This window comes from Myotis nattereri (assembly GCF_964212035.1).
Source record: "Myotis nattereri genome assembly, chromosome: 19".
NCBI lineage: Eukaryota > Metazoa > Chordata > Mammalia > Chiroptera > Vespertilionidae > Myotis > Myotis nattereri.
The window spans coordinates 28,566,007-28,592,004 of record NC_138095.1 but is presented as its reverse complement, the minus strand read 5'-3'; the positions used below and the strand labels follow the sequence as shown (position 1 = coordinate 28,592,004).

Below are 25,998 nucleotides of genomic sequence, written 5' to 3'. Positions count from 1 at the left end.
GGCTGCTGAGAAGCCCCGTGGGAACTTCCCAGGCGGCTGCCATCTCCGCACCTACCTGCTGGGAGGCGGAGGCGACCTGTGGGAGGCCGGCCACCGGGCTCTGCTGCTGCACAACCTGAGGGAGCTTGGCCACCTGGGACAGAACGAGAAGAGCCACGTGCAGAGCTCAGAGCGTACGCACAGAAAGACGCCCTTTCTTCCCTTCTCCGTTATTAATTTCAAAAACCAGGTGACAGGAAAGAGCCTTCCCCAAGTGGGCTCGCCTGGCCCGAGAGAGACCTCACACTGCGTGCTGGCCCCCCTGGTCTGCAGCCCATGTGACCCAGTCTCACACTTTCTATGAGGACGAAGGAGGGAGTGACACCGTCTAGCCGTTCACGGGTCTCAGAGCCCCTTCTTCAAGTCTGGGCGACACTCCAGGTTGGGAGGGGGGCCCACAGGTGAAGTGACTCAGGCCAAGGAAGCTGTGTGGCCCTCCCTGTCCTGGGCTCCTGCTCACCTGGATCTGGGTCTGCACCTGCTGCGTCCCGGCCAGCTTCTGCGCCTGGGAGATGGGTGTGGTGAGGAACTGGGTTTTCAGGGCTGGCTGGGTGGCATAGGTGACCTTCTGTGGCTGGCCCTGCGCGGCAATCTGCTGGGCAGTGATCTGAAGAAAGAGACGCCCAGGGTTAGAGCCACAAGGCTGTCCCCTCTCAACTGCAGCCCCGGCCACTAGCCTCTCCTGAGACCCCGCCCGGAGGTCAGCCTACTGAGAAGGAGTTTGCTCTGGGGCCTCAATCAGTTCAGTGCTGCCTCCCCCAAACTTCCGAGTCAGACACTGACAGGCCTCCTTCACGTTAGGATGTCTCCCCCTCCCGCCTCGAGCACACACAGGACCAGGTCCCCGCCTGGATCCTCGGTTCTGTGCACTAGCGCCCAGGCGGGCACACACTATGACCTACATCTGCTTCCCCAAACCCTGTGGCCCTTGCCAGCCATGCAGCCCACAGCCCGAGTCGTCACTATTCCCCAAAAGCCCGCAGTGAACACAGCTCCCCATCTCCAACCCCCCTCCCCCCGGGGCCTTGGAGCAGCACCAACATCCAGGCCACCCTCTGTGCAGCCCAAATGCACGCCCTTGGGGTCCCCTGTGTGGGTGTCAGGCAGCGAGGCAGGGCCCATTCGGACCCCGTCCTCTGCGCCCTGTGCCTAGTGGCAGGGCCCGGCTCAGCAGACAGGGTGACCCCAGAGCCCGCAGGAGCCAGTACCTTCTGCTGGACGGCGGCCGGGCCCGGGGCGGCCTGCGGCTGGATGGCCTTCTGCTGCTGCACGGCCTGCTGCTTGAGCTTCAGCAGCTGCTGCACGTGCACGGGCTGGGCCACCACGGTCTGTCCTGCGAACACCATCGAGTGGGTGAGTCAGGCGCGGAGGCAGGCTCGCCCTGCGTTCCCCGCGCTTCCCTGGGTCACTGCCTGCTACAGAGAACGGCACCCTGACCCTGCAAGACAGACAGGCACCTCCTACACACACCGAGATGCTCTTCGGCCACCAGGACACTCAGAGCAGCGACTGTCAACTTTCCCACCTCCTGGCACACCAACAATACTGCTCACCGAACTGACAGAGAAACAGGTAGTTTTGATGCCTTCACAGCGATGGCTGTTACTGTTGTCAGTTTACTTGACAATCGAAGGCAGGGCGGGGAACGTCTAGCCCACAGACCAAATGAGGCCGTGAAATCATTGGTCTGGCCCTGCCAAGGCCTTAGGGGTGAGTTAATGAAATGTCTGACCAGATGTCGCAGGCTCACGTTTAAGTTGACAGTCTGGCCTGTGAATGATGCTGAAGTACCCAATGGCCCTGGGCAGAGCCAGGCTCCCACCCCTGCTCTCGGGGAAGGAGGTCAGTTCCCCGATTACATGACCAGTTACTGCCGGTTGGAGCATCCCTGGGGCACAGCAGCTGCCAATCGCTGAGATAAACGGGTGGGAAGTTCCCAATGTTAATGGTTAAATCGAGGGTCAGAACTTGTACTCGGGCAACGTGGCGAGGCTTCCCCTCGCGTGCACCACGGCCCTCGGCACGCTGTGTGGCGAGGGAGCCAGCCCCTCCCGGCCCCGCGGACGTGGGCAGGCACCTGTGGCTTTCTGCGGCTGCCCGATGGCCACACTGATCCCAGCAACGTTCATGGGCAGGGTCGTGACGCCTGGCGAGGAGACCACAGCCGCGGGCACGGACACCACCGGAGGCTTCGCCAGGGCCACCTGGGCCGGCGGGGGCGCCTGTGCCTGCATCTGGCCTTGTGCCTGCAGCTGCGACGTGGGGACCCGCGTCTAAACAGAAAGAAGGGCCCAGAGGTTCAGCAACTTGTGTGTCTGCAAACATCGCCCACAGGAGGCCACGTGGCGAGACGTGGACGGGGCCGCAGGGTGGGAAGTGGCAGCCAGCGAAAGGCTAGCATCCCCCGGAGGCTGACCCACGCTGTCCAACCAGCACCAGCACACGGGACCTGAAGCTCCTCAGTCACACGGCATCCGCACCTCCTGTCCTTCGAGCCGCCCAACTGCGCTGTGCCCCACAGACCCTCGCGTTCCTAGTCCTCCCTGACGACCACCCGTGAAGGCCAACTTCCTACCACGCTGTGTTCAAGCCCTTTCTTGTCACGTGAACACGGGTGGAACTACATGTGCTCGCGGGCTTTACCCGCTCTGTCCCATCGGGCAGAGCCGAGCCAGCGAGCGGGTGACTCCCTAGGATTTGGGCAGGTGACCTCACTTGCCGGCTTCAGGTTCTGCATGTGCGAAGTGGGGTAACATTAAAACACCCCCTCCTGCCTGAGCACCCATCAGGGGGCAGGTGCCACCTCGGGCAGGTGATGCCAGCTGCACCCGTGCCAGGATGGGGTCTCTAAGCCGGCCGCCTGGCCTGACCGGAGGGACTGCATCGACACGGCGGAACGTGAAGGACCTCCCGACTCCCCTTCGCCTCTTGGGGCTCCCCAGGTGCCGAGCCTCCTTAGAGCAGCCGCCCCTGCTCCGGGCCCTGCCGGCTCCTCCCCGTCTCCTCTCTGCAGGCCCCGCAGGACGGTGACCCTCCCGCCTGCCCGTGTGCTGTCCCCGACGTAGACCCTGCCCTCCCTCCAGGTCGAGCTTCTGCCCTCCTTTCCCCGAGCGCTCAGCCATGAGCTGTGACACTTCAGTTCCAGGAAATACAATCACTTCAATGCTCCCCAGGGGCCGTTTCATCCTCTCCAAGGAGAACAGGATCTTGGGGGGAAGCACACCTACTGGACTCCCAAGTCCACCCCCACACCTGCATCCACGCAGCAGGGCCGTGCAGGAGCGTGGGAAAACCAGCGCCTCAGGGGACTTACGAGCCGGGCCACCTGGAGGTTGGCCACAGTGGTGCCCGTGAGCAGGGCCCCGGGCCGCGAGGCGGTGACGGTGGTGAGCTGGGGGCTCGGCTGCTGTGCCGGCGGTGGAGGCTGCACCTGCACCTGTGCGGTGGGCGGCGGGGGGCCAGACGGGGCCTGTGGCGGGGGGGCCTGCTGGGGCAGCTGCAGCTTCTGCTTCTGCATTTTGATCAGGTGTTCCTAAAACCAGACGGAGCAGCTTTTCAGCAACGTCAGCAGCACCACGTGCACACCTGACCGACACGGCCAGCTCTGAGCCTCCCGTGCTGCAGCGACACCGTGGGCGGCCATGGAGCTGGCACGTGGCTGGATTGACCAGGAATGGATGACCTGCCTGGCTGCACTGGGATTCCCTGGGAGGCGCCTGTGCCCCCAGGAGGAAGCTGGGTGCAGGCCGCTGTCCCTGTGAACGGGGAAGGGACAGGCCCAGGGTGAGGGACTGGGGCAGGCCCGATAGCCGGCTGGAATTTTTATTTCACGTTCTTTGGTTGCTGCTTATACCTGGTCTTAGTGCTCTTCCAGTTACGGCAAGAATGTCACGTTTCCTTTAAGAAGGAATGTGTTCACATCCATGTCAGCACGGTGTGCAGCCTGGCAACGCTCGGGCATCGCCTGTGAGACCTGAGGCTGAACGGAGCTGCCCGCCCAGAGCCTGCCCCCAGCACACAGCACACAGCACAGAGCACAGAGCAGGTGGGAGGCGCCTCCAGAGGCTTCCAGCAAGTTATTTCTGAAGACAACACTCACCTCCCGCCTGCAGACTGGGTGCGTTTATGCACAATACACCTGAGCTACGCCATGTCACAGCGCCACCCACGGTGGGCCCGTGGTTTCTCAGGAGGTGCTCACCGGGGTCAGCTTGCTGACAGCTTTGATCTGTGCGGGCGACTGGGCCTGGCCCTGGAGCTGCGGGACCTGCGCCTGGGAGGGCGGTGGCGGCGGCGGCGGCGGCTGCTGTTGCTGCTGCTGCTGCTGCCGGAGGAGCTGGAAGTGTGCGGGCGTGAGGGTCTTCCCTGGGAGCTGCACGCCTGTGGCTGGAGAAGTTGTTTCATTAGCGGACACTGCTCCCTTCCCCACAACACACGGAAGCCGAGTCCTGCCTCTCAGGGTGGACGGGCACAGGGAACCCACCACCTTTACCTTGGGACACCTGCGTCACCAAAGACCGGGCTGGGGCCTGCACGGCAGCCAGGCTGGTGGTGACCACGGCCGAGGCTGTCACGGAGGTGACCGCACGAACGCCCTGCGTTGGCGCCAGGGACACCAGGTCAGACGTGGCTGGGGAGCCCACTGCTCGGGGCTGGGTGTGGACCACCTGGGCCGGCGTCGAGCCTCCGGAGCTCTGGAAAGGCAACATGAGGGCCCGTCAGGGGACTGCTCTCTCCCTCACTGGGTGGAAAGGGCACCGACTAAACCCACGGCCATCCTGGAGGTGCTGAGGGGAGGCGCCCGGGCACACTCGGAGCGCTGTCCTGAGTGAGAGCAGGTTGCTCTGCACTTCCCTCCGTGGTCTGCAAACCCCTCGCGGTATTTCCAAAGGAGAGAGAGCAGGGCCTGCTGGTGGTCCCCTCCGCTCCTGGCTTCCCCACAACAGGGAGAGGTGAGCTGCTGGCCTCCAGAGACCCTGCCCCAGCCTCGGCCAGCAGAGCCCCGTGCAAGCACCATGGGCTTCAGCCATGTTCGATCCCCACATCACAGGAAGCGGTGCTCAAAAATGCATCATGGGCCGAGACCGGTTTGGCTCAGTGGATAGAGCATTGGCTTGCGGACTGAAAGGTCCGAGGTTCGATTCCGGTCAAGGGCATGTACCTGGGTTGTGGGCACATCCCCAGTAGGAGATGTGCAGGAGGCAGCTGGTCGATGTTTCTCTCTCATCGATGTTTCTAACTCTCTCTCTCTCTCCCTTCCTCTCTATAAGAAATCAATAAAACATATTTTTTAAAAAAAATGCATCGTGGATGAATTACTTTATCTTTTAAAATACCACAGGTCCGCCCTCACCAGTGTGGCTCAGTGGATAGAGCATAGGCCTATGGACTGAAGGTCCCGGGTTCAGTTCCAGTCAAGGGCACATGCCCAAGTTGCGGGATCGATCCCTAGTAGGGGAGGCGCAGGAGGCAGCTGATCAATGATTCTCTCTCATCATTGATGTTTCTCTCTCCCTCTCTCTTCTTCTCTGAAATCAATAAAAATATTAATTAGCATATCCAATGGACACAGACACTGGGGCGGTGGGGGCTTGCCCAGGGTGGGAATGGCTGGGGGGGGGCGGTTAATTGGGGGAAAAAGAGACGTATGTAAATCTTTAGACAATAGTAAAATAAATTTTGCTAAATAAATATATATGTGTATAATTATTATTAAAAACTAAACTGAACTAAAGCATCTCAGGTCCATGTTACTTTATGAAACTCAGCCAGCTCAGTCAGTACTTTTCCCAACAAGCAAATGACTTACACAGCGTCCTCAACTACTGACCCCCCAGGAGCAGGCAGCTCACCGTCAGGGCTCCAGGCGCCACGGGGGAGGCCAGGCGCTTGTTAATGGACTGGAAGGTGGCGGCAGGGACACCCGCGATGGTGTTCACGATCACGTTTCCGCTCACTGTGCCTGCAGAGAGAGGGTTTGTGGGGCAAGAGCACGCGAGACAAGTGAGTTCCCACTGACATCGCTGGCCCTTACCTGCTGGCATGCTTGTCCCCGTCACCGGCGTCTTGATGGCTCCGGCCTGCTGGAGAGAGACGTGACTTGCACATGCACACGGCACACCCTCCCAAAGCTCCCATTCTGTCAGCATCAAATCCTAACTCTTGACCACGGCTCCTGGCCACACGGCCGACTCCAGCGCTGTCCCAGCCCCTCCCACACTGTGGTGTCCACCCCTCAGTGAGCGGTACTCCAGCCACGCTGACCCTGCTGGACCCACAGCTGCCAGGCTCGGGCCTGTGCCTGCCGGTCTCCACTCCTTTCTGACTCCTGTCGCTCAGGCACACACCCACCAGGGTTCTCCGGGTCCTGCCTGGCCGATGCCTGCCCACAGACAGAGTCCCTGGGCGCAGGTGCTCCTGAGTGCATTTTCTGAACGAGTGAGGAGGCTGCCCAGGCAACATACGAACCCCCCCCCACCCCCCACCCCCCCCCGCCCCAGCAAAGGAAATCAAAGCAAAGGGGTTGGTTCTGCAGATACCCCAGGCCTGGCTGACAGTGCAGAGCAGCTGAGCCTCCATCCACTCCCGGGTCTCTTCCCACTGTGAGCTCAGCGTGGCCACATGGGCACCAGAGGGAGGGCACACGCCAGGGCGGGACGGTGCCAGCGTAGGGCCTGTGAGGTCACCAGCCCACTTTTCTTTCCTTCTTTTGTGCATTTTACCCCTTTTCTGACAGGTACTGAGGGCTCACGCGTGCACGTGCTTTGAGGAAAGCTACCAAGTCAGAAGAGCAGTTTGCAAACTGGCGAACAGTGTCTGCTCTGCAAGTGCGTGGGGAGGACGGGCGACTTCCTCAGTTAGGCTCACACATCCTCTCTGTCTCCGAGGCTCCTGCACCGCTGAGCTCTCCCAGCACAGGAGCCCTGCAGGAGACACCCGTCTCCCCGACAGGAAGGCGGCCTGCTGCTCTGGGCGCTGCAGGAGCCTCAGGCGCTTGAGGGCGGGGAGGGCCTGCTCACCAGCACGGCGGCACTGCCCACCGTAGTGATCGCAGGGGGTGCCTTCTGTGGGGGCTGCACAGGCTGTGCTGCAGGCTGCGCCTGGGCCGGGGGCTGCACGGCGGGCGGCCCCGAGGGCTGCTGGCTGCCGGCGGCCGCTGGGGGCTGGGGCAGAGGCGGTGGTGGCTGCTGGGGCGGTGGGGGCTGTGGCTGCGGCGGGGGTGGCGGAGGCTGCGTCACAGGCGGCTGCTGTGCCTTCTGCTGGTCGGCCAACGCCTGCAGGGCAGGAAGAAAGGAGATGGAGCACTGGGGCTTCGACTGCCTGATGGTCGCTGCCCCGTATGCCCAGGCCCCCCACCTTCTTCTCTTTGGCGATTCGCTCGGCACGGAGAGACGCAACCTGGATAGGAGGCAGGGGCTTGTCGTAGTTGATGCCACTAAAGACAGGAGAAGAAATAAACATAAGCCGCAAGTTCTGAAGTACAAATATTCCTGAAACCCACAGCCCATTCTTAAAGCTGCCGGGTGCTGGAGGCAGCTCCCACCCAGCCCAGAGGAGGGGTGTGGGGAGAACCAGCCTGGGAAGGAGAAAGGCTGCCCGTCACCCCCGCCCATGGTCCGTTCCCTTCCAGGCCTGAGAACAGACACCCAGGCCCCCAGCTGCATGAGCACAGCACCCCCACCCCGGGCGCAGCGCCCGGCCAGCAAGCCCCAGGGCTACAGGTGCCACAGGTCTCCTCACCCCCTCACAGACCCCTGCTCCCGGGACTCCTGCGTCCTCCCCCACATTGTCACCTACAGACCGCCTTCATTCACAGCAGGTATGTGCACCCACAACTGGGCATGTTTTTACAGAAGAGCCAACACAATGTTTGCAGGGCAGGGGTGAGGCGGAGAGGAGAGTGCCCCCGTCCTGCTGCTGTGTCCTCCGCCAGGCCGGCAGGCAGGACGCCGCCTCCACACCCTCCTGTGCGAACAAGGATCTCCCTGGACGAGCCCCTGCTGGGCCTGCCCGGCCATGCCACCCCCAGCGATGCCAGAACACGCCATTTGCTCAACAACTCACTAAACTGATGGCATGTCAGCGAGGACTGGGAGGTAACCATCTCAGAGGGAAAGCGGGTCACAGACAGTACCTTTCTGCCAGGACCGACGCGTGCTTGGGGTTTTTCTGGAAGGGGTTCATGCCAAGCCTACAGCAGAGACGGAGACAAAAGTCACCGCGTGAAGGAATAAGGAGACGCGCACGGCAAATGACAGGACGAGCCTCCCGCCCCGGCCCCGCCGCGTGCAGGGAGCGTGGGCCTACAGGGGCTTGATGGGGGGGCTCCTCTTGCCGGCGGTCATCTTCATCAGGTCGAAGTGGCTCGTGTACAGCTGGGTGTGCGTGGCGTTCTCGTCCTGGGCGTAAATCTGGCCGGTGCGCAGAGGACGGTTGTTCTTGCTCTGGAACAAAATGGTCGGTCAGACGGCGACCCTGGGACGGGCTCACTGACCGGGAGGCCTCAGGTGAGGCCGTGATTAAACCCCTTCTTCCTGGGACAGCACACACACGACAGCAAGGGCACAGCGGTCGGCACCTGCCACCCGCCCACACCTCCTCGGTCTGTGCCAGGCCTTTCCGCACGCCCCTGAGTGAGCCACCCAATCAGCAGCTGCAGACAGAGAGCAGCTGGCCCAGCGCTTGTGGCCACAGACAGGGATGAAGCCAGCACCTTCCCCAGCAGCCTGACCTTCCCTGGGGCCTCTGCCCACAGCGAGCCGTGAGGGGGTGGACATTCCTGCCGGCAGGCTTTTCTTGGGGGCTTGGCACTGCTTGTGCCTGGTAACACCGCCTTCCTGAGTCCCACAGCGACACCAGTGCCTGCCGGCTCCCAAGTCACCTGCGCCCGCCCAGCGCTGACTCCCCGATTCCTGGCGACGGGCGCCAAGGACCCAGCTGTCCGACGACCGCAGCAGCGTGATGCTCGGTCCGTGTGGACCTGAGGCCTGGAGTCATCAAACCAGCCCAGCGGCCAAGTCAGGGAAAGCACAGACCGGGCTTCACAGGAGCTGCCGTGCACGCCACGCTCTGCTTGCTGGTCTGAGGCAGCAGGACCTGGCGCCCGGAGCCACACAGCACCTTCCAAGGACCAAGCTGCACGGTGCCCGTACCGACAGCCTCAGGCACCAGGACTGTAGCTGCGCCTCAGGCCCCCTCCCCTGGCGGAGCCCCTGCGCCCTGTGCCAAGGGCCCCGGGTCTCACCTTGCCCTCCTCCCTGGGAATGAGCACGCTCTCGTAGCGGCTGCGGCACTGCTTGGAGGAGCGGTAGATGCGGCTGCAGGAGTTGACGACGTCGCTGACGAGGTCCCAGTTGGGCGTGTGGGCCGGGGACACGATGGTGAGGTTCAGAGGCAGCTCCAGCAGCTGCTTCACGGCCTGGAGGACCAGGTGAGGCGCCGGTCAGCACGCGGAGGCGGCTTCCCGCTTCCCCCGTGTGGGCAGGGCGTGGACGGACTCGTGGGAAGGGGCCGGGTCCGGGCTCACCTGCAGCAGCGCCCAGTCCTCGCTGATGAGCCACTCGGGGTTGTCGGGACCCGACTCGGCCGCGGGCTTGGCGAAGGTGGGCAGAGGCTTGGCGAACTGCGTCTGCTGCTTCAGCAGGAGGTTCTTCTTCTGCTCCTTGCCCTCGCGCCGCATCTTCAGCAGGCCGGGCGCGGCGCGGTCGAAGAGCGACCGCGGGGGCACGACCGCCTCCCCGTGCCGCTGCTTCTTCTTCCTGCCTGCGGCTGGACACAGAGGCCGCTCAGGGCTGCGAGCCGGGGCCTCTGCCCGCACCCAGCCCAGGAGGGGCCGTGGCTGAGCAGGAGGCCCGTCCCCAGGAGCCCTTGGCCAGGACGACCCCTCCTGCCTCCCTGCCCACTGGCCTGCACGCCAGGCTCCTCCGCTTGGAACACAACGCGGTGCGAGGGGAGCACGGCCCACGGCACACACCTGAGGGGTCCGTCCTGTGCCGCCGGCGCTCCTTCCTCACGTACACGGGGGGCAGCTTGGACTCGGGGATGGGCGTGGTCTCGTACATGAGACACATGACCGAGTCAATGTAGATGTCGTTGTCGTCCTGGGGTGGCGTGGGTGGGGTCCAGAGCTGCATGGAGAAGGGAGAGGCATGAGCTGGCGACTCGAGGAAGGCAGCCACCCACAGGGGACGGGGACGAGGCACGCACCGGCATGACTTCCGTCTGCCCGTCCGCTCCTTCGTAGATGTATTCCTGCGGGAGACAGAGGGGAGCTTTCAATGTGAGTCTGCTTCATGCTGCCAGCACCTTCGTAACTTCAGGGACCTCACTACACCCCTAGGGAAAAGCAACGTGGAACCGGAAACCACGCAGCGGGCTGAGAGCATGCATCTGTGTGGTGACGCGATGATGGGTGCGCACCGCGTTGTAGGCGTCCTCCCGGGTGTAGGTGAGCAGCTGCTCCTGCTCCTGCTCCTGCAGCGCCTGGGCCTCCTGCTCCTGCAGCGCCCGCAGGTTCTGGGCCTCCCAGGCACTCACTGCAGTCAGCACGGCGTCCTGCTGGGAGACCACAGGCTCGGACACAGCGTCCAGCACCGTCCCCACGGGGAACACACCTGCCCCCCCCCACCTGGTCTCACACTCAGACCAAGGACCTCTCTTCCCGGTCACGGCCCTTCCACGCTGTGGTCGCCATTTCCCAGCACTTCCTCTGGGCCCAGCATGGAACCTCTATCAGGCACCATTGCTTCCCCCACTTGGAGCCGCCTGCACAGGGCCTCCTGGACCTGCATAGCAGCTGGTGTCTGCACTGGTGGGTTTGGGTTCATTCCTGCGATTCCTGGCAACTCACTTCCCTCCAAACCAAACTTAACCCCACAGACCTGAGCTGCTTGCGCGTGAAGATGGTCCTTACCTCACTGTTCCTCTCTTTTTCGTGATCAATGGAAGAATGGAATAGTTCCAGGTAATTCAAAGCATATTTTTCAATTGGGGTGAGCTGTTTCAAAATATATTTTTTGGATAGTTAATTGCAGGCCAATAGGGTTAAGTTCCTTACAGCCCCACCAACACGTCAATCACAAAACTGGCTGTGCCCTGCCCAGTTCGCTCAGTGGGTAAAGCACTGGCCCGAGGACTGAACGGCTGCAGGTTCAATTCCGGTCGAGGGCACATACCTCAGTTGGAAGTTTAATCCCCAGCCCTGGTAGGGGCATGTGGGAGGCAACCAATCAATGTATCAATGTTTCTATCTCTATATATCTCACTCCATCAATGAAAAAAATATCCTCGGGTGAGGATTAACAACAAAAAAGTGTTCTTGGCCAAAGTGAACAAGAAATATTTATGAAAGGAATACATTTTTAAGACAATGACTTGTACAGAAAAACATGAAGTGAAAGCAAAAGGAGAAAATGTCCAAACCTGTTCCATGAAGTCGGCCAACTCCTCCAGCTGCGAGGGCTCCTGGTCCCTCAAGCCGCCAGGGTCCGGTGACCCAGGCACGGCCTCCCCTGCGGGCTCCTGTGCGTCTCCCTCCAGGCACTCGATGCTCTTCAGGGCCTGGGGAAGTGCATGCTGGGTCAGATGGTGCTGACAGAGCAAGCTTTTGTTTTTGTTAATCCTCACCCGATTAGAGAGAGTGGGAGGGAGAGGAAGAGACAGAGAGAAACATCGATGTGAGAGACACATCGATTGGTTGCCTCCTGCACACACCCTGACCAGGGCCCGGGCCGGGGAGGAGCCTGCAACCGAGGTACGTGCCCTGGACCAGAATCGAACCCGGGACTTTTTGGTCTACAGGCCAACTCTCTATCCACTGAGCCAAACTGGCCAGGGCCGAACGGTTAATTTTTTAAAATGGATGAGGTATGTAAGTGTAACTAATGGACACAGACAGTAGGGGGGTGAGAGCATGAGTTGGGGGGCGCGAGTGGGCGGGGAGAGGTCAAAGGGGAAAAGGAGATATATGTAATACCTTCAACAATAAATAAATTTTTTAAAAGATGGATGAGGTAGCAGCGCATCTCCTCACCAAGGAGGCGGGGGGTGGGGTGCTTCCCAGCAGAGGCCCCTGCACAGCCAGGACCCGGGAGAGACCAGGCAGTAGCGGCCCCCGGAGTTGGAGAACAGAGGCGGCTCCTCACCCAGGACCCGGGCAGGCTGTCCTCACCTCGATGAAAGGCCGTGCGATCTTGGGTGCGATGGTCTCCGTGACAGTCGGCTCCTGGGGAAGGACCACAAACTCCTCGGCCGTCACGGGGAAGACAGGCTCCTCCATGGGAACGCACACCTCAAACAGCTCCTGGATGGTGCGCTGAGCACAGACACGCACGTTACCCCCGCAAGAGGGCTGGCTCTCGCCCCCCATGAGCTCGGGCGTGCTGCCGGGGAACCGCAGAGCACGCCTCACTGGAGTCCCCAGAGCCACGCACCCTGTGCCACGTGGAAGCCCTTCTGTGGCCCCACGAACGAGGGTACCTGCGTCAGGAACGCCATGGAGTAGTCGTTTCCCTGAGCAGCCACTTCCCGGATCAGATCCTTGGTTCCATTCTTCAAAAGTTTCTCTTCAATGGAATTGGCACTCACAAGCCTACAAACAAAACAAGACCCACACAGAGGCAGCTCAGTCCTGACGTCCGGGCCCCATGAGCGGCCGGCGCAGAGGCCACCTGAAGAGCACGCCCGCAGGTGGGCGCCGCAGGCTTCGGAAGCGCACGTATCAGCGCTCCATGGGCTCCGCGCGACCTGCCCTCACGTGGCGGTCAAAGGCCTCAGGCCCCACTGTGACTCCCCATCTCGTCTGGCCACATCCCCACCCCGCCAGCCTCCACCTGGAGCCGCCCTATTCCGACGTGTGGTGAGTGCCTATCTTCAGTGCAACAACCTAGAGGGCGAGGCAGCCTGCGCTCTGCCCAGGGCCAGCACCAGGACCATGGGCCGGAAGTGGCAGGATTTTGCGCCAAGTGGCACAGCAAGTGCTTAGCACACACGGCACGAAGAGCAACAGAACGCAGACGGAGCAGAGCATTGCCACTTCCTCATCGCGCCTGTCTGTCAGTGAGGTGGAAGTTCTCTGAACATCCGATTTGCCCAGACAACACACACTTGGTAACAGCGGAAACACCCTGAAGCCTCCCTCCTCCGAAGGTGCAGGCTCCGGAAGAGGCACCACACACAGGGAGTCAGCAAGCTCCGTGCGCAACATCGGTCACCACGCCACGCGCACACTCCACCCCACCAGGTGTCACTCGTCGGGAAGAAGGTCAAACAGCAGGGGCTCCCGCTGCCCGAGGGAGAGAGGACACGCAGGAGCTGCTCCGTGACCTGCAGGGCACCCGCAGCGCTCCCCCCCCTCCGCCTCACCTGTACACATGCACGTCCTTGCGCCTCACGATCCTGTCGCACCAGTTCTGGGCCCGGGCGTCCAGCACCGGGTTCAGGTCGTGGTCGTAGAACACCACCGCGTCGGCCTCCATCAGGCTCACCCCTGACGAGCGGCTGCGCGTGGAGAGGATGACACAGAAGATGCGCCTGTCTCTGTTGAAGCTCTTCACCAGCTCCTGCGATGGAACAAAACCTCACTCAGGACTCCGGCACACGGGGAAACGCTGACCTCTCTCCACCAGACTTCTGGCCCTTTGTACACGTGCGTCCTGGCTCACCAGGCCTCCATACACGATTTAAATCGCATAGGTCGTCACAGGAGACCGCCAGGCTGCAGGCGACAAGTGCTGTCAGCGCAATCGGTAGGCCCCACAGGAGAACGGAGCCTTCCTGGGGAGGGATGTGCGCTTTTTCGTGTGCCCCCAGGCAATGCCAGGGCACCTTACAGCAAAGGCCCCTGGAGTAAGGCTGAGGGAGCGGGAACAGCCTGAGAGGCGCCTCCACCACTAGGGCCGGCACCGGACGGCTTCCCTGGACACAGCTCCTCTGCGGTGAGTGCAGCGCCAGATCAGACCAGAGCAGGCAAACCCTCCTCCTTCAGGAAAGCCCAGCCCAGCCAGCACGGCTCAGTGGTTGAGTGTCCACCCAGGAACCAAGCGATCACCGGTTCAATCCTGGTCAGGGCACATGCCCAGGTTGCAGGCTCGATCCCCAGGAGGGGAAGGCAGGAGGCAGCCGGTCCATGATGTTTCTCTCATTGATGTTTCTATCTATCTCCCTTCCTTTCTCTAAAATCCAATAAAAATATATTTTTTCAAAAAAGGGATTCTCCATACAATGTGTTACTCCACTACCAAGGAAACTTGTCAGTGAGCAGTGGCCGGCTCGGGGTGTGCAGCACGAGGTGCTGATGCTACAGAACATGACGCGGCAGCGGACGCACGGGCCAGCAGCTGGCCTCTGCTCTCGGCAACATCGGCGCACGCTGACCTGCCCCCAGGGCCGGGGACGGCTTGGGATGCGGCAGCCCGGGAAGGGGGGCGGGTTAAGCACTTCTACAGGAAACAGCTGCGCACTCCAGCCGTCAGGAGGGGGTGCTGGGAGGGAGTGACCACGTTGAGGGTCACACGCACTGTGACTGGCCGGGAAGCTGCAGCACTCACGCCCGGCAGCACTGCTCTGACAAGTGACCATGGCAGGTGGCTGCCCAGGCACTTCTTTAAGGTAAAGCCGTCGGCGGTTTCCAGTTCCCACCAGGGCTGCCTCCTGGAGGACACAGTCCTGCCCTGCAGGGAGCACACGTCACAGACCTGACTGCGGCACTGGGATGCCGGTGGAGTCCCGAGTGGAAAAGTATCGAGAGATGGGGCTGAAAAGACTCTCGAGTTCCAAGACCCGGAGATGCCGCGCCTCCCTCTGCTCGGAGCGGGGACAGCACCGAACGTGCACGGCCCCGAGCGTCCGCCTACCTGCTGCTGCTCGCTGCTGGCGTTCTCGTCGATGCGGATGTAGGTGACGAAGTGGAAGTTCAGGAACATCTCCAAGATGTCCAGCATGAGGACCATCTGCGACATGATCAGCACCCGGCGTCGTTCTAACCTCAGCTTCTTCAGCAGCATCGCCAGGGCCTCCAGCTTTCCTACGGGGGAGCGACGCTGAGTGTCTGCCCCAGAGCACGGGTGCGACGTGCCAGCGTGCCCTCTCCTACCTGAGTCCAGCTGGACCAGCCTCAGCTCGGGGAACTGCAGCGAGCGCGGGGCGGTCACCCGCTGCAGCTGCGGGGCGTAGGGCGCCGTGTGCTCCTGCAGGCGGTGCCGGAAGATCCTCATCCTGTGGCTGTAGAGGGCGGGCGGCCGCGACACCCACACGGACGGGGGCGAGGCCACCACCGGCGGGATCACACAGGCCACCCTGAGGAGCAGGAAGCACGTCGTCACGGGCAGCACTTGGCAGCTCTGACCTCGGTCTCCATGGAGACAAGCCTGCTGCCCACACTGTCCCAGCAACCATGGGCACAGGCCCGACAGCCCTGGCCGATGAGTGCCACCCAGGGAGAAACAGCAGGGCAGGGCCCCCCAGGCCCTCAGCACGGACGCTCACAGCCCATCCCCTGCGAAGGGCAAGTCTTCTGATGGGAACTTTGGGACACGGGGCTGTCTCCTGGACGGGGTGGGGGAAGAATGTGAACGCTGAGCTGCTACAGCCCCTGTGCCACCAGGAGGGGCAGCCCGGGAGGAAGGACCGGTCTCAAGGCCGACCTGACACCCATCGCCCAGCCTCCGGACGCCACCTGCACCAGAAAGCCCTTCCTCGGGCGGTCAGCTCAGGTCGGAGTCCCTTACTTGCTGCCACTGCAGCAAACCAGAGTCACCCACCATCCAAACACCGACCAGGAAGACCAAGTAACTAAGGAGACAGAGGGACGTCCCACCTTCCTGGACAGACAGATTCACTGTGCCGGGGGCAGCTCTCCCAGCTTGATTAGAGGCTCCACACCAGCCCAGTCAGAACCCCAGCAAGTCGTTTCGTGGCTACCGACCAGCTGATTTTAAAGTTTATCTGGAGGCAAAAGGCCATCACAGCCACACAACATGGAGAGAACGGAGTCTGAGGACGGCCACACGACTCCCAAGGCAGACGATGAAGCGGCAGACATCCAGACAGCGGCGCTGACGAGAGACGAGACAGCAGGCCCCGGGGCGGCGTGGAGGGCACAGGAGCAGACCTCCTCGTTCCAGTCACCTGACCCCCGACAGAGGCAAGGACGACCACACCACAGACACCACGTGCAGGGAAGGGCCAGACGCCGAGCGCACCCTCACACATACTGACTCGGGGTCACAGAGCTGAGTGTGAGCTGCACAACGACAAACTCAGGGAAGACAGCTCACAAGGAACCTGGGTGACCCTGGTGTGGTGACGACTTTTCTAGACACACCACCAAAGACATGACCCACGAGAGAGAAGACTGACCAGCTGACTCCACTGAAACTAAAAACTCCTGTTGTGCAAAGGACGCTGTCGGGAGAGCACGAAGGGAAGCCACGGACTGGGACAGGTGCGCAAAGGACACATCTGCTGAAGGACCATTGTCCACACGTACAATGAGCTCTCAACACTCAGCAGAACGAAGGCGACCTGATTAAAAACGCACCGAAGGCCTGAACTGACACTCACTACAGACACATGCAAACAAGCCACCGAGAGACGCTCCACTTCCTGCGCCCCCCATGCAGACGCCGCCCAGCCTGGAGGCGGCACCAGGACCCGCACTCCCTGCTGGGGAGCAGGGGGGCCGCCACTGAGGAAGACTGTTTCTTACAGAACTAGGCGCAGTCTCACCACACGGTCCAGCCATCACGCTCCGAGCTTTTTGCCCGAAAGAGCTGAAAACCCATATCCACATGGAAACCTGCACTCAGATGGTGACTGCGTGGTCATAGTTCCTGAACTTGGAAACAATCTAGATGTCCTTCAGCCGGTAATGGATCAAGAACACTGGTCCATCCGGACAACGGAGGACGCGTCAGCTGACAAGAAATGAGCTACCAGCCAAGACAAGACAGGGAGGAACCCTCAATGCACATTCACACCTGGAAGAACCCCACGGAAACAGAAGCTCAGGGGCTGGCACGGCACACAGCAGGGCACGGGGGAGGGGGGAAGGGGGAGGGGAGGTGAGCACCAGGCCCTTCACGCAGGGAAACCACCTCACCTGTCCATAAGATCCTGGAGGGACTCTTGACGTTGAGTCAGCGTCAAAATCAGGTCCCTGTGACTGTTTGAAGGTGACGTGCAGACACTCGCTGGCCTGGCCCCCTTCCCGTGCCTGCTCCCCAGAGCTCCGAGCCCCGAGCCCCGTTCTCCGCAGGCCAGGGAACAAGCCGCCAGCAGGTCTGCCCCGTAGATGGGGGCGCGGGAGCAGCGCCGCTCATTGACAGCGTGGACCTGGTCCAGCCGCTCTCTCAGAAGCCGGGCCTTGTCCTCCTGCACCGGAAAGCGATAGGAACGGCCCCTGAGAAACCCCACCCTGCGGGGCCCTGGGCGGGGCCTGCCCCCAGAGCACCCCAGAGGAGAAAAGCAGTTTCTCGAGACAGCATTTCCCACGTCACAAGAATATAAACTACGTGAAAGGAAATGTTTGCCATTATAAAGCCAGTTTCATTCCTTCTGTTAGGAAAGCGTTTTAAAATGAAAGGTAGGAAACCCAGCCACGCCCTCCGAAGGCCCCACGCGCCCGGGGAGGTGCTCAGTACCTGGGTGGGCCCCCCAATGGGAGACGCTGGTTTGGGGGCCAGGCCGGGTTCCCCCACAGTCAGGGGGTTGACCGCCACTCGACCAGGCACACCAACTGCAAATCAAAACCAAGGCTGGAAACAGCTCTGGACGCCGAGCACCAGCTGCCCCCAGCGCACCCTCAGCTCAGCGCTGCCTCTCCCTGCACGTTCACGCCTCACTGGTCAGAACCCACGAGGCACCCCTGCCCTCTGGCCACATTCTGAGTGAGCGCCAGCCTGTCTCCTCCCGTGCGAATGCCCCGTGCGCCGTCCTCGCGGCCCTCACGCCGGGACACCAGCCACCAGGGCCCTGGCCCTTCCTCAGCATCAACCTGGCGGCCCTCAGGCCAGGAGTCAGCTGCCCTCCAGACCAGCACAAAGCCACCCCCAAACGGTCAGGGCTGCTGCTGGCCCTGACACGTGTGCTCAGGGACGGCTCCAGGGGCCTGGTTAGGGGGCACCGGGGAGAGTCGCGGTGATTCGGCGGGAGCGGGTCCAGGGAGCAAGAGGACCCTGGCGGGAAGCAGGCTGTGGACCAGGCAAGAGGCAGCATTATCTGTCTCACCCCGAGGACCCCGCCTCGTCGTCTGTCCCGGGGAAATCCTAGCACCAGAACAAACATCTACAGCGAGTGGAGGCTGGTGAGTGTCAACCAGTAACTCTGAGAGCCAACAACAAAGGAGACCCAGTGGACACTGGTGTCCGTGGAAATCAGACACGGCCACGGCGGGACCTTCAGGTTCTGAGGCCCCACGGCCAGAATCCTCAAGGCCTCCCGTTACCTGCGAGGGAGAGGGCCAGAGGCGGCCTCACAGCCAGTCTTCCGCCTGCTCGGAGCACTCTACCTGGTGGGGCCACGGGAGCGGGGCCGGGGCCGCTGGTCGGGGGCTTGCCTCCCAGGGTGCTCAGGGCACCCGCCTGAGACACGGTCTGCATCACCATGGGGCCTGGCGGTCGCAGGTAGGACTGCCCGGGGGCGGACACGATCTGAAGGACGCTGCCTGTAATCACACGGGTGCCAGGGCCATCAGTCACGCCCTCTCCAAGGGTGCAGACACAGGCCACAAACCTCATCTCCAAAACCACACTTGCTCCCACAATGCAATGCAAAGTTCAGTTACTTGTAGAAAAAGGAAGACACTTTATTCACAATGAATGTAACTCTAAGAAGCAGCCCAGCTGGTGAGGCTCAGGGGTTGAGCGTGGACCTGAGAACCAGGAGGTCACAGTTTGATTCCAGGTCAGGGCACATGCCCGGTTGCAGGCTGGATGCCTAGCAGGGATGTGCAGGAGGCAGCCAATCAGTGATTCTCTCTCATCATGGATGTTTCTCTCTCTCTCCTTTCCTCTGAAATCAATAAATAGTAAGAAAAGGAAACAATGTCGTTTTTCTTAATGTCAAAAGGAAGCTCGATTCCTAGAAATTCCTAGGAATTCGGGGCAGTGCAAGGGGCACTTGCTCAGGGTCGGTCACGTCGGGTGAGGCCTGAGTCCCAGGGAAGGTGCCAGCCGCCTGACCACAGGTTGGCGCTGGCCGACCCGCCAGCGGATGAAGAAAAGGCTGGCGTGTTTAAGTGCAAACGCTGTGGCTCTGCTTACGGAGCCGGCACTCAGCCTCGGTGTGACCGAGTCTCTCCCCATCTGCTCCGCAGGAACCTCCCACGTCCCGAGAAACTGCAGCCCCAGGGATGGCCTCGCCCCTTGGACCAAAACCTGGAGAAGCAGGAAATTAGACCAATTGAACGTTTCTTTGCTGCAGGCTTCCCAGGGGCCTCCGCTCTGCCAGCTGTGCCTCTCCAGTGGCCTTCACCACCGGGAGCCATGCACACCAGGGCCCAGACACGTGCGGGCAGGGCTGCTGAGGACACCACCCTGACCCCAAACCCACAACTGAGGGGACACATGTGACTGAGCTGCTGCCCCGTGGTCACTCAGGACTAGTGGGAGCGCGCACCCTCCTTTCTTCAAGCAGCAGCCGCCCCACGGACACATCGCCCTCGGCCACAGGGGGCTCTGGCCTGAAACTACCGCGACCTGTGAGCACGGCTGCAGCCCAGGGCCTTTTCGGACAATTCACACGTCACAGTCAGATCAGAAGCAGCAAGTGTTTCTATTCTGATTTTAAAAATAGGAAACTTTTATCAAAGGGTAGATTTTTTATAGACTTCAGAGAGGAAGGGAAAGGGAGAGACAGAAACATCCATGATGACAGGGAATCATGGATCAGCTGCCTCCTGCACGCCCCACACTGGGGATGGAGCCCACAACCCGGGCCTGTGCCCTGACCGGGAATCAATCATGACCTCCTGGTTCCCAGGTCGACGCTTAACCACTGAGCCCTGTCAGCTGGGCAAAGGGTAGGTTTTTTAAATGATTACCATCTACTGAGCCCATGTCAAGGACTGGGCAGCCAGGTACACACACATTATCCACTGGTCCTCCCAGCCCCTCGGGCCAGGCTCGCTGTGGTGTCCAGGGAGGCACTGGGCGGTGGGGCTCACCTTGCAGCTGCAGGGGCTGGCCGGCGGTGAGCTGCCGCAGCTGGCTGTGGGACAAGGTGAACTTGTTCCCTTGGAACTGCAGCGTCACCGGGGTCTCTGGTTGGGCCACGCGACTCGGCGGTCCTGCGAGTGACGCCAGCTGTGCTATTTTGACCACCTCCCCACCTAAGGGAACAGAGGAAAGGGGAATGAAACTTCTGTGGAAAGTTTTCGAATGTGACGCTGTCGTATAGAACGACCTCGGGTAATAAACAGAAGTATCAGAAAAACAGTGATGACACTTTCAGGAAAGAGCGATTTTAATAGGAAAGAGAAGACCCAGTTAACATCAGATTTTAATGGTTAACTCTTGCCATCGTAACTGGTGGACTTTACGACAGTACCCACACTGTGAGGGGCACTTTCCTTCCCTCCCCAACCAGGGAGCAAGCAGCCACCGTCACAGAGCAGATCCGTTCTGCAGCCTCGGGGCAGCCTCCGCGTCAGAGACCCTCCCCAGCGGGAAGCCTCGTGCAGCTGAGCTCAGAGGGAGGCATGACCCACGCTCCCCCCGCAGTCAGTACAGAAACACGTCCCGGCTGGAGCTTCGAGACAATTCAGATGGAGTCACAAGCACTTCATTCAAAAAGGCTGTGATTACACAGGACTAAAGGTTTTTTTACCCAATGGTTGATATTTGAGTCTAAACGTTCCTCCTACGAAAACCCATTCAAGAATTATTAGTGATAAAAACAATTAGCAAAAGACAAGAAAAACACCAGGAATCCTGCGCACAGAACCGTGATTAAGGACAGGAAAGTGAGAAAGGAGAGGCAGAGAGTGAGTCCCGTTAGCCCTCGAGGTCCACACAGAGGTGAAGGCCACCAGACGGAAGGCGACCTGGTGGACAATGCCCCAAGCACAGCCTCAAAAGCCCCGTCCCAGGCCAAGAAACACGTCCCACAGGCGGGGGGCCCAGCGGTGACTGCGGGCAGCAGACGAGAGGACTGCAGACCCAGCCTGAACACGGGGTCCTCAGGACACCACGCTCCTCTCCCCCCCACTCCAGAGGCCTCGGCACAGCCCGTCATCCCACAGCGAGTGTCCGAGCAGCACCTGAGACCAGGCGGCTGTGCCAGGAAGGGCACCTTCCACAGCAGAATGGACAGGGTCCATGTGAAATTTGGAAATATGCTAATCTCACTGGTCACAATGAAAAATTCTATTAAAATCTATAATAATAAAAGCATAATATGCTAATTAGACCAGACATCCTTCCGGACGAAGCCGGGGCTGCGAGGGCCGAGCCCCTTGCATGAGTTTTGTGCACCAGGCCTCTAGTATTTAATAAAATTGAGATCTTAGTCACTGAATTATTATTAAATGTCTCAGTTGAGCAATAATTCATCCCAGGTTTAAATCTGGTAACAGCGAGAGACGAAAAGGAACTCCTGGTTTTAGAGACCGAACACTAGGCCCATGGCTGTCCAGGAAGCGGCCGCTTTCATTTTACCCCTTTGCTCCCCAGCTGATCTCGGCCCTGGGCCAAAGCCCGGCTCACAGTGAGGGAGGCATGAAGCTCAGAGCGAGTGCGGGAGGAAAGCAGAGCTGACGGACGGATGGGACGGGGTCAGGAGAAAAGGCAGAGAAAGGACAGGCCCTGGGCACTGGCCCTGAGATTTAGGGCCGGAAAGGACAGCAGGGCCACAGCACGGCAAAGGCAGCGCCAGCTTGGGGGGATAGGAGTGGACAGAGAGGCTCTTCACACTGCTGGTCTGAGCACAGCATCCTGGGAGCAGGGGCAGAGCCCCAGGAGAGGCGAGGCCACTTACTGGGCAGGCGCGCCTGGGCCTGCGAGGTGAGCAGCAGCCCCTGAGGCAGCGTGCTCTGCCCGGCCGGGTGCGAGGGGGCCTGGGGCTGGGTCTGGGACGGGCCCAAGGCGGAGGCCTGGGGCGCGGTCTGAGCCCGCAGTTTCGCAGGATGGGCTGGGCTAGGAGCTGTGCTGCAGGTCGAGGTGGCCTGGGGTCTCGGAGCACCGGTGGGAGCCTGGGGGGCCGCTGCCGCTGCAATCAACAAGGGTGGTTTGTGCAGAGCTGTTAGAGGTTCTCAATGCAACGCAGTACTTTAACCCGAATTTTAAAGAAATAAAACAAACATTTCATACTGTCTCTCAAATGAGAAGCTCTCTCTAAAAAGGGGGTGAAGGCCAAAGTGCTCTAGACAGAGAGGTATGATTTTTTATCCGCTGTTAACTATTTCCACTTGGCGCGAACCAGCAGCCTACACGGCAGTGCATTCCTGCAGTGAACAGTGTTAGAAGTCAGCCATGTAAACCCGTGTCCACCAGAGGGAACCCTGACCCCCCACAAGGCACACACAGAGGCTGCACCTCCAGCTGCACCAGGGGAGCTTGCACGAAGCAGCTCTGGACACTCGAAGCCGCCGGCACACGGCCCAGGACCCGCTGACGGGCTGGAGCACGGCCCGCGTCACCTGTCCGCCCCTGCCCCATCCTTCTCTGCTGTGAGTCAGGTGACCGCAAAGCAGGGCAGGAAACAGCAGTCACCTCCTCGGAAGCCTGAGAGGCGAGTTCCCTCCAGGAGCTCCCCCAGGAGCATCCTCATCGCCACACCACACACGCCTCCACGAAGCGTGCACCGCCTTGTAAAATCCAGTTTAAAGACATAAAAAAGCCTCCAACTCGTGCGAGGGCTGCACAGGTCTCTTCGGCAGAATGGAGGTCCCTCGTCAGAGGGGCCAGGCAGCACCCTCTGTGGCAAACACACCACCACACAAGACATACCTTTGGCATCCGGGTTGGCAGAGAACGTGGCGATGGGCGGCCGTCCTCGCACGTGGCCCTGTGGCGTGGCCGTGGCTGCCGTGGAGGTGGCCGTCCGGGGCGGGTGTGTGCTGGGGAAAGCCACCGTGCGGCCCTCGGGCTTCTGGCCGTACTGCACAGGCTGGAACAACCTAGACGCGTGTGGACGGGAAGACACAGCGTCGCTGCAGCAGGCCTGGGGGGTGCCTGCCCCGAGCAGCAGGCTCCCACTCCGGCTGCTGGTTACAGCAGGGGGGCCCGGGCGGTGCTGGCAACACTCAGCACACGACAGTGGCCCCCGTGCCTGCGTGATAGGGTGTGATTTTACTTCAATTAGGTTCCTGTCAGAGTGGACAAGGAAAGGCATCTGGCACACCAAGTCCAGATGACTGTTTAGGGCAGTGGTTCTCAACCTGTGGGTCGCGACCCCTTTGGGGGTCGAACGACCCTTTCACAGGGGCGGCCTAAGACCAACGGAAAACACATCTATAATTACATACTGTTTTCATGATTCATCACTGTGCTTTCATTATGTTCAATTTGTAACAATGAAATCGGGGGTCACCACAACATGAGGAGCTGTATTAAAGGGTCGCGGCATCAGGAAGGTTGAGAACCACTGGTTTAGAGGAAGCAGTGAGGTGAAAGGTCAGTGGCAGCCTCAGGGGACGGAGCACAGGGACAGGAAGGGCAGACGGAACAGCCTCCGCGACCACAGAGCGCGACCACGCAGGGCCCGTGGGTGCCCCTCGGGCTTCACAGCGTCCGTGTCCTCTGCAGCCGGCTCTCCGGGGAACTGCAGAGCAGGGCGCCCCGTGAAGCCCGTGCGACACCAGCAGAGGCAGCGCCGTCGCCGCCATGCAGGTCCGAGGGCTGCAGGCCCTGCCCGTGCGGGCGAGGGCCCAGGGGCCCGGGAAGACACACACAGACGAGGCAACAAGAATGGCTGCCGGTTTGCAGAATTGGCCCTTTGTCTCTGAAATGCTGGCTTCCCGTCCCGCGTTTTAGCTGAGCCCAGGACTGCATCTGTTTCCGCTCCGGGGTCAGCCCCTCCTGAGCCCCGTGGGCTCTGCCTTCGTCCGCAGACGGGTTCTGCCCCGTCCCAGCCTCCAGGCGCCCGCCAGACGGTCATCCTCCCAGGGGTCCCTTCACTTAGGAGCCCTCTGCTCGCCGCAGGCCCACACCACCCTCCAGCGCCCTCTGCCCTCGCTCCCCAACACCCGGCCAGGACAGCTGCCCCCCCACACCCACCAGGTCGGACCCAGCCCGAGGACTGGTCCCAGCTCCTCCCCACAGGCCCCGCCCTGATCCTAACCCTTTGTGAAGGCGGTGAAGGGCACTCCTCGGCGGGTGAGAGCCAAGCCCACACTTCCCACTGACAATGAGCGACTCAGAGAGCAGAGGGCACCTGGGCCATGTCCAGGGCAGACAACCCAACAGGCGACTGGCCTCTTCTCACAGCCTGGAGCCAGGGTCTCATGGAAACTCCAGCCTGGTCCCAAGCCTCCCAGTGTCACTCCCACCCACAGCCAGGGGCCAGATTCACGACGGCCAGAGCCCAGCCAGGCCAGAGGGGGCGCCGCAGGCAACACGCTCTGCACACACCTGCTGGGCTTCAGTCGGACCGCGGGGGGCCGGCCGGGCGGGGGCGGGGCGGTGAAGAGCTCCTCCATGAGTTTCCGCGACACCCTCTTCTTGCACAGCAGTTCAGCCTCGTGGCGAGTCATTTTATTTTCTAAGCCAATAAGGTCAAATAGAGAAAGATCCGTTTCCTAAGCAGAAGGAAAAAACGAGCTACGTGGGACAGGAGGAAAGGCCTCGGCTAAGAATCAAAGCAGGTGCGCAGACAGGAAGACCAGGCCCTGTGCCACGAGGTCTCCTGAGGGCCACACGTGGGAACCGCCCACGTCCACCTGATGAGCGGACAAGCACAACGGTGTGCATGCAGGGGAGCCCTTCAATCTTCAGAGGAAGGAAAGCCTACTGCAACATGGCAAACGGCCAGCAGCCCCGAGGGCAGGAAGCCAGGCACCGAAGTCCACGCATGGTCTGGCCCCACGTGTGTGCAGCGCATGGTTCACATGGAAGAGGTGACTCCACAGAGAGTGAGAGGAGCTGCCTGAGGCTGGGCGGGCGTGGGAGCGAGGTCCACGCGTGCACTCGCTCTGGGTCCTGAGAGGCTGGGACGTGGGCGACGGCTGCACAGGCCGTGCACACACAAGTCCACATGCTGCACACTTCAGAGGTGTGTCCAGTGACAAAGTGTCTCCATGGCATCTCAGAAGCACAACACAGGAAGCGGCCCCGATGGACCGGCCCGACACGGCTCAACTGCAGCAGCAGCAGCTGACCCGCTCACCGCACACTGCTCGCTCAGGGTCCTCAGACTGTCACACACTCGCTAGTCTCACCCTGAACCTCCCTACTCGAGGGAGGGGGACCTGAAGCCACCGAGTCCCTGGCCTGACCCCAACCTGCACCTGCACCTGCACCAACTCCCCCAACACACAAAGCAGGTGCCCAGGTCCTGGGCCTCTGGGCCTGTGCCCCAAGCACTGCCTGTGTCCCCAGGGGGGGTTGGCCTCGCTGTAGCCAGCTCCCCGTCACGTCCACACTGCGCCCCTTCTCAGAGTTCAACAGCACACACCATGCCAAGGAGCCTGCCCTGAGGTCAGCGCCACACACAGACGCTTCTCAAGGGGAAGACACGGCACAAAGGCTGCTGGGTGCTGCCGTGTCAGGACCGCAGGACCCAGACACCCCTACCTTCCTAGGTCCCTCCTTACCGTCCAGGCATCCCTGTCGAGCGCCTTGAGCACGAGGGAGGCCAAGCGGAGCTGCAGCGGCCGGGCCGAAAACGAGGACTGCGGGAGCCGGGGCTCCACCAGCCCCGGGTGGTTACAGATGAGCTGCAGCCTCAGCAGGATGCTCAGCACGTCCACAAAGTGCCCGCCCTTCAGCGCCTCCTGGGTCCTGACGGAGACACGAGCACTCAGCA

The 25,998-nt window shown here is 61.2% G+C and overlaps 1 protein-coding gene across 1 annotated transcript in view; it reads right to left on the bottom strand.

Annotated features, from left to right (window-relative positions):
* The window catches only part of EP400 (E1A binding protein p400), a 54,666-nt gene that overhangs the window by 3,175 nt on the left and 25,493 nt on the right, over positions 1-25,998 (bottom strand). Inside the window, exons 21-52 of the mRNA XM_081113754.1 lie at positions 25,787-25,973; positions 24,606-24,772; positions 22,983-23,152; positions 22,012-22,242; positions 20,201-20,365; positions 18,545-18,700; positions 17,679-17,773; positions 17,138-17,409; positions 14,892-15,333; positions 13,402-13,598; positions 12,517-12,628; positions 12,209-12,352; positions 11,461-11,598; positions 10,952-11,035; positions 10,459-10,593; positions 10,246-10,290; positions 10,013-10,166; positions 9,566-9,807; positions 9,284-9,457; positions 8,347-8,483; positions 8,174-8,230; positions 7,396-7,474; positions 7,059-7,313; positions 6,074-6,119; positions 5,892-6,001; positions 4,532-4,733; positions 4,241-4,425; positions 3,353-3,571; positions 2,117-2,312; positions 1,248-1,372; positions 500-646; positions 56-133 (exon numbers count right to left, since the gene is read on the bottom strand). Of these exons, the coding sequence (XP_080969880.1) occupies positions 56-133; positions 500-646; positions 1,248-1,372; positions 2,117-2,312; positions 3,353-3,571; positions 4,241-4,425; positions 4,532-4,733; positions 5,892-6,001; positions 6,074-6,119; positions 7,059-7,313; positions 7,396-7,474; positions 8,174-8,230; positions 8,347-8,483; positions 9,284-9,457; positions 9,566-9,807; positions 10,013-10,166; positions 10,246-10,290; positions 10,459-10,593; positions 10,952-11,035; positions 11,461-11,598; positions 12,209-12,352; positions 12,517-12,628; positions 13,402-13,598; positions 14,892-15,333; positions 17,138-17,409; positions 17,679-17,773; positions 18,545-18,700; positions 20,201-20,365; positions 22,012-22,242; positions 22,983-23,152; positions 24,606-24,772; positions 25,787-25,973 (5,146 nt within the window). The remainder of the gene's footprint in view (positions 1-55; positions 134-499; positions 647-1,247; positions 1,373-2,116; positions 2,313-3,352; positions 3,572-4,240; positions 4,426-4,531; positions 4,734-5,891; positions 6,002-6,073; positions 6,120-7,058; positions 7,314-7,395; positions 7,475-8,173; positions 8,231-8,346; positions 8,484-9,283; positions 9,458-9,565; positions 9,808-10,012; positions 10,167-10,245; positions 10,291-10,458; positions 10,594-10,951; positions 11,036-11,460; positions 11,599-12,208; positions 12,353-12,516; positions 12,629-13,401; positions 13,599-14,891; positions 15,334-17,137; positions 17,410-17,678; positions 17,774-18,544; positions 18,701-20,200; positions 20,366-22,011; positions 22,243-22,982; positions 23,153-24,605; positions 24,773-25,786; positions 25,974-25,998) is intronic.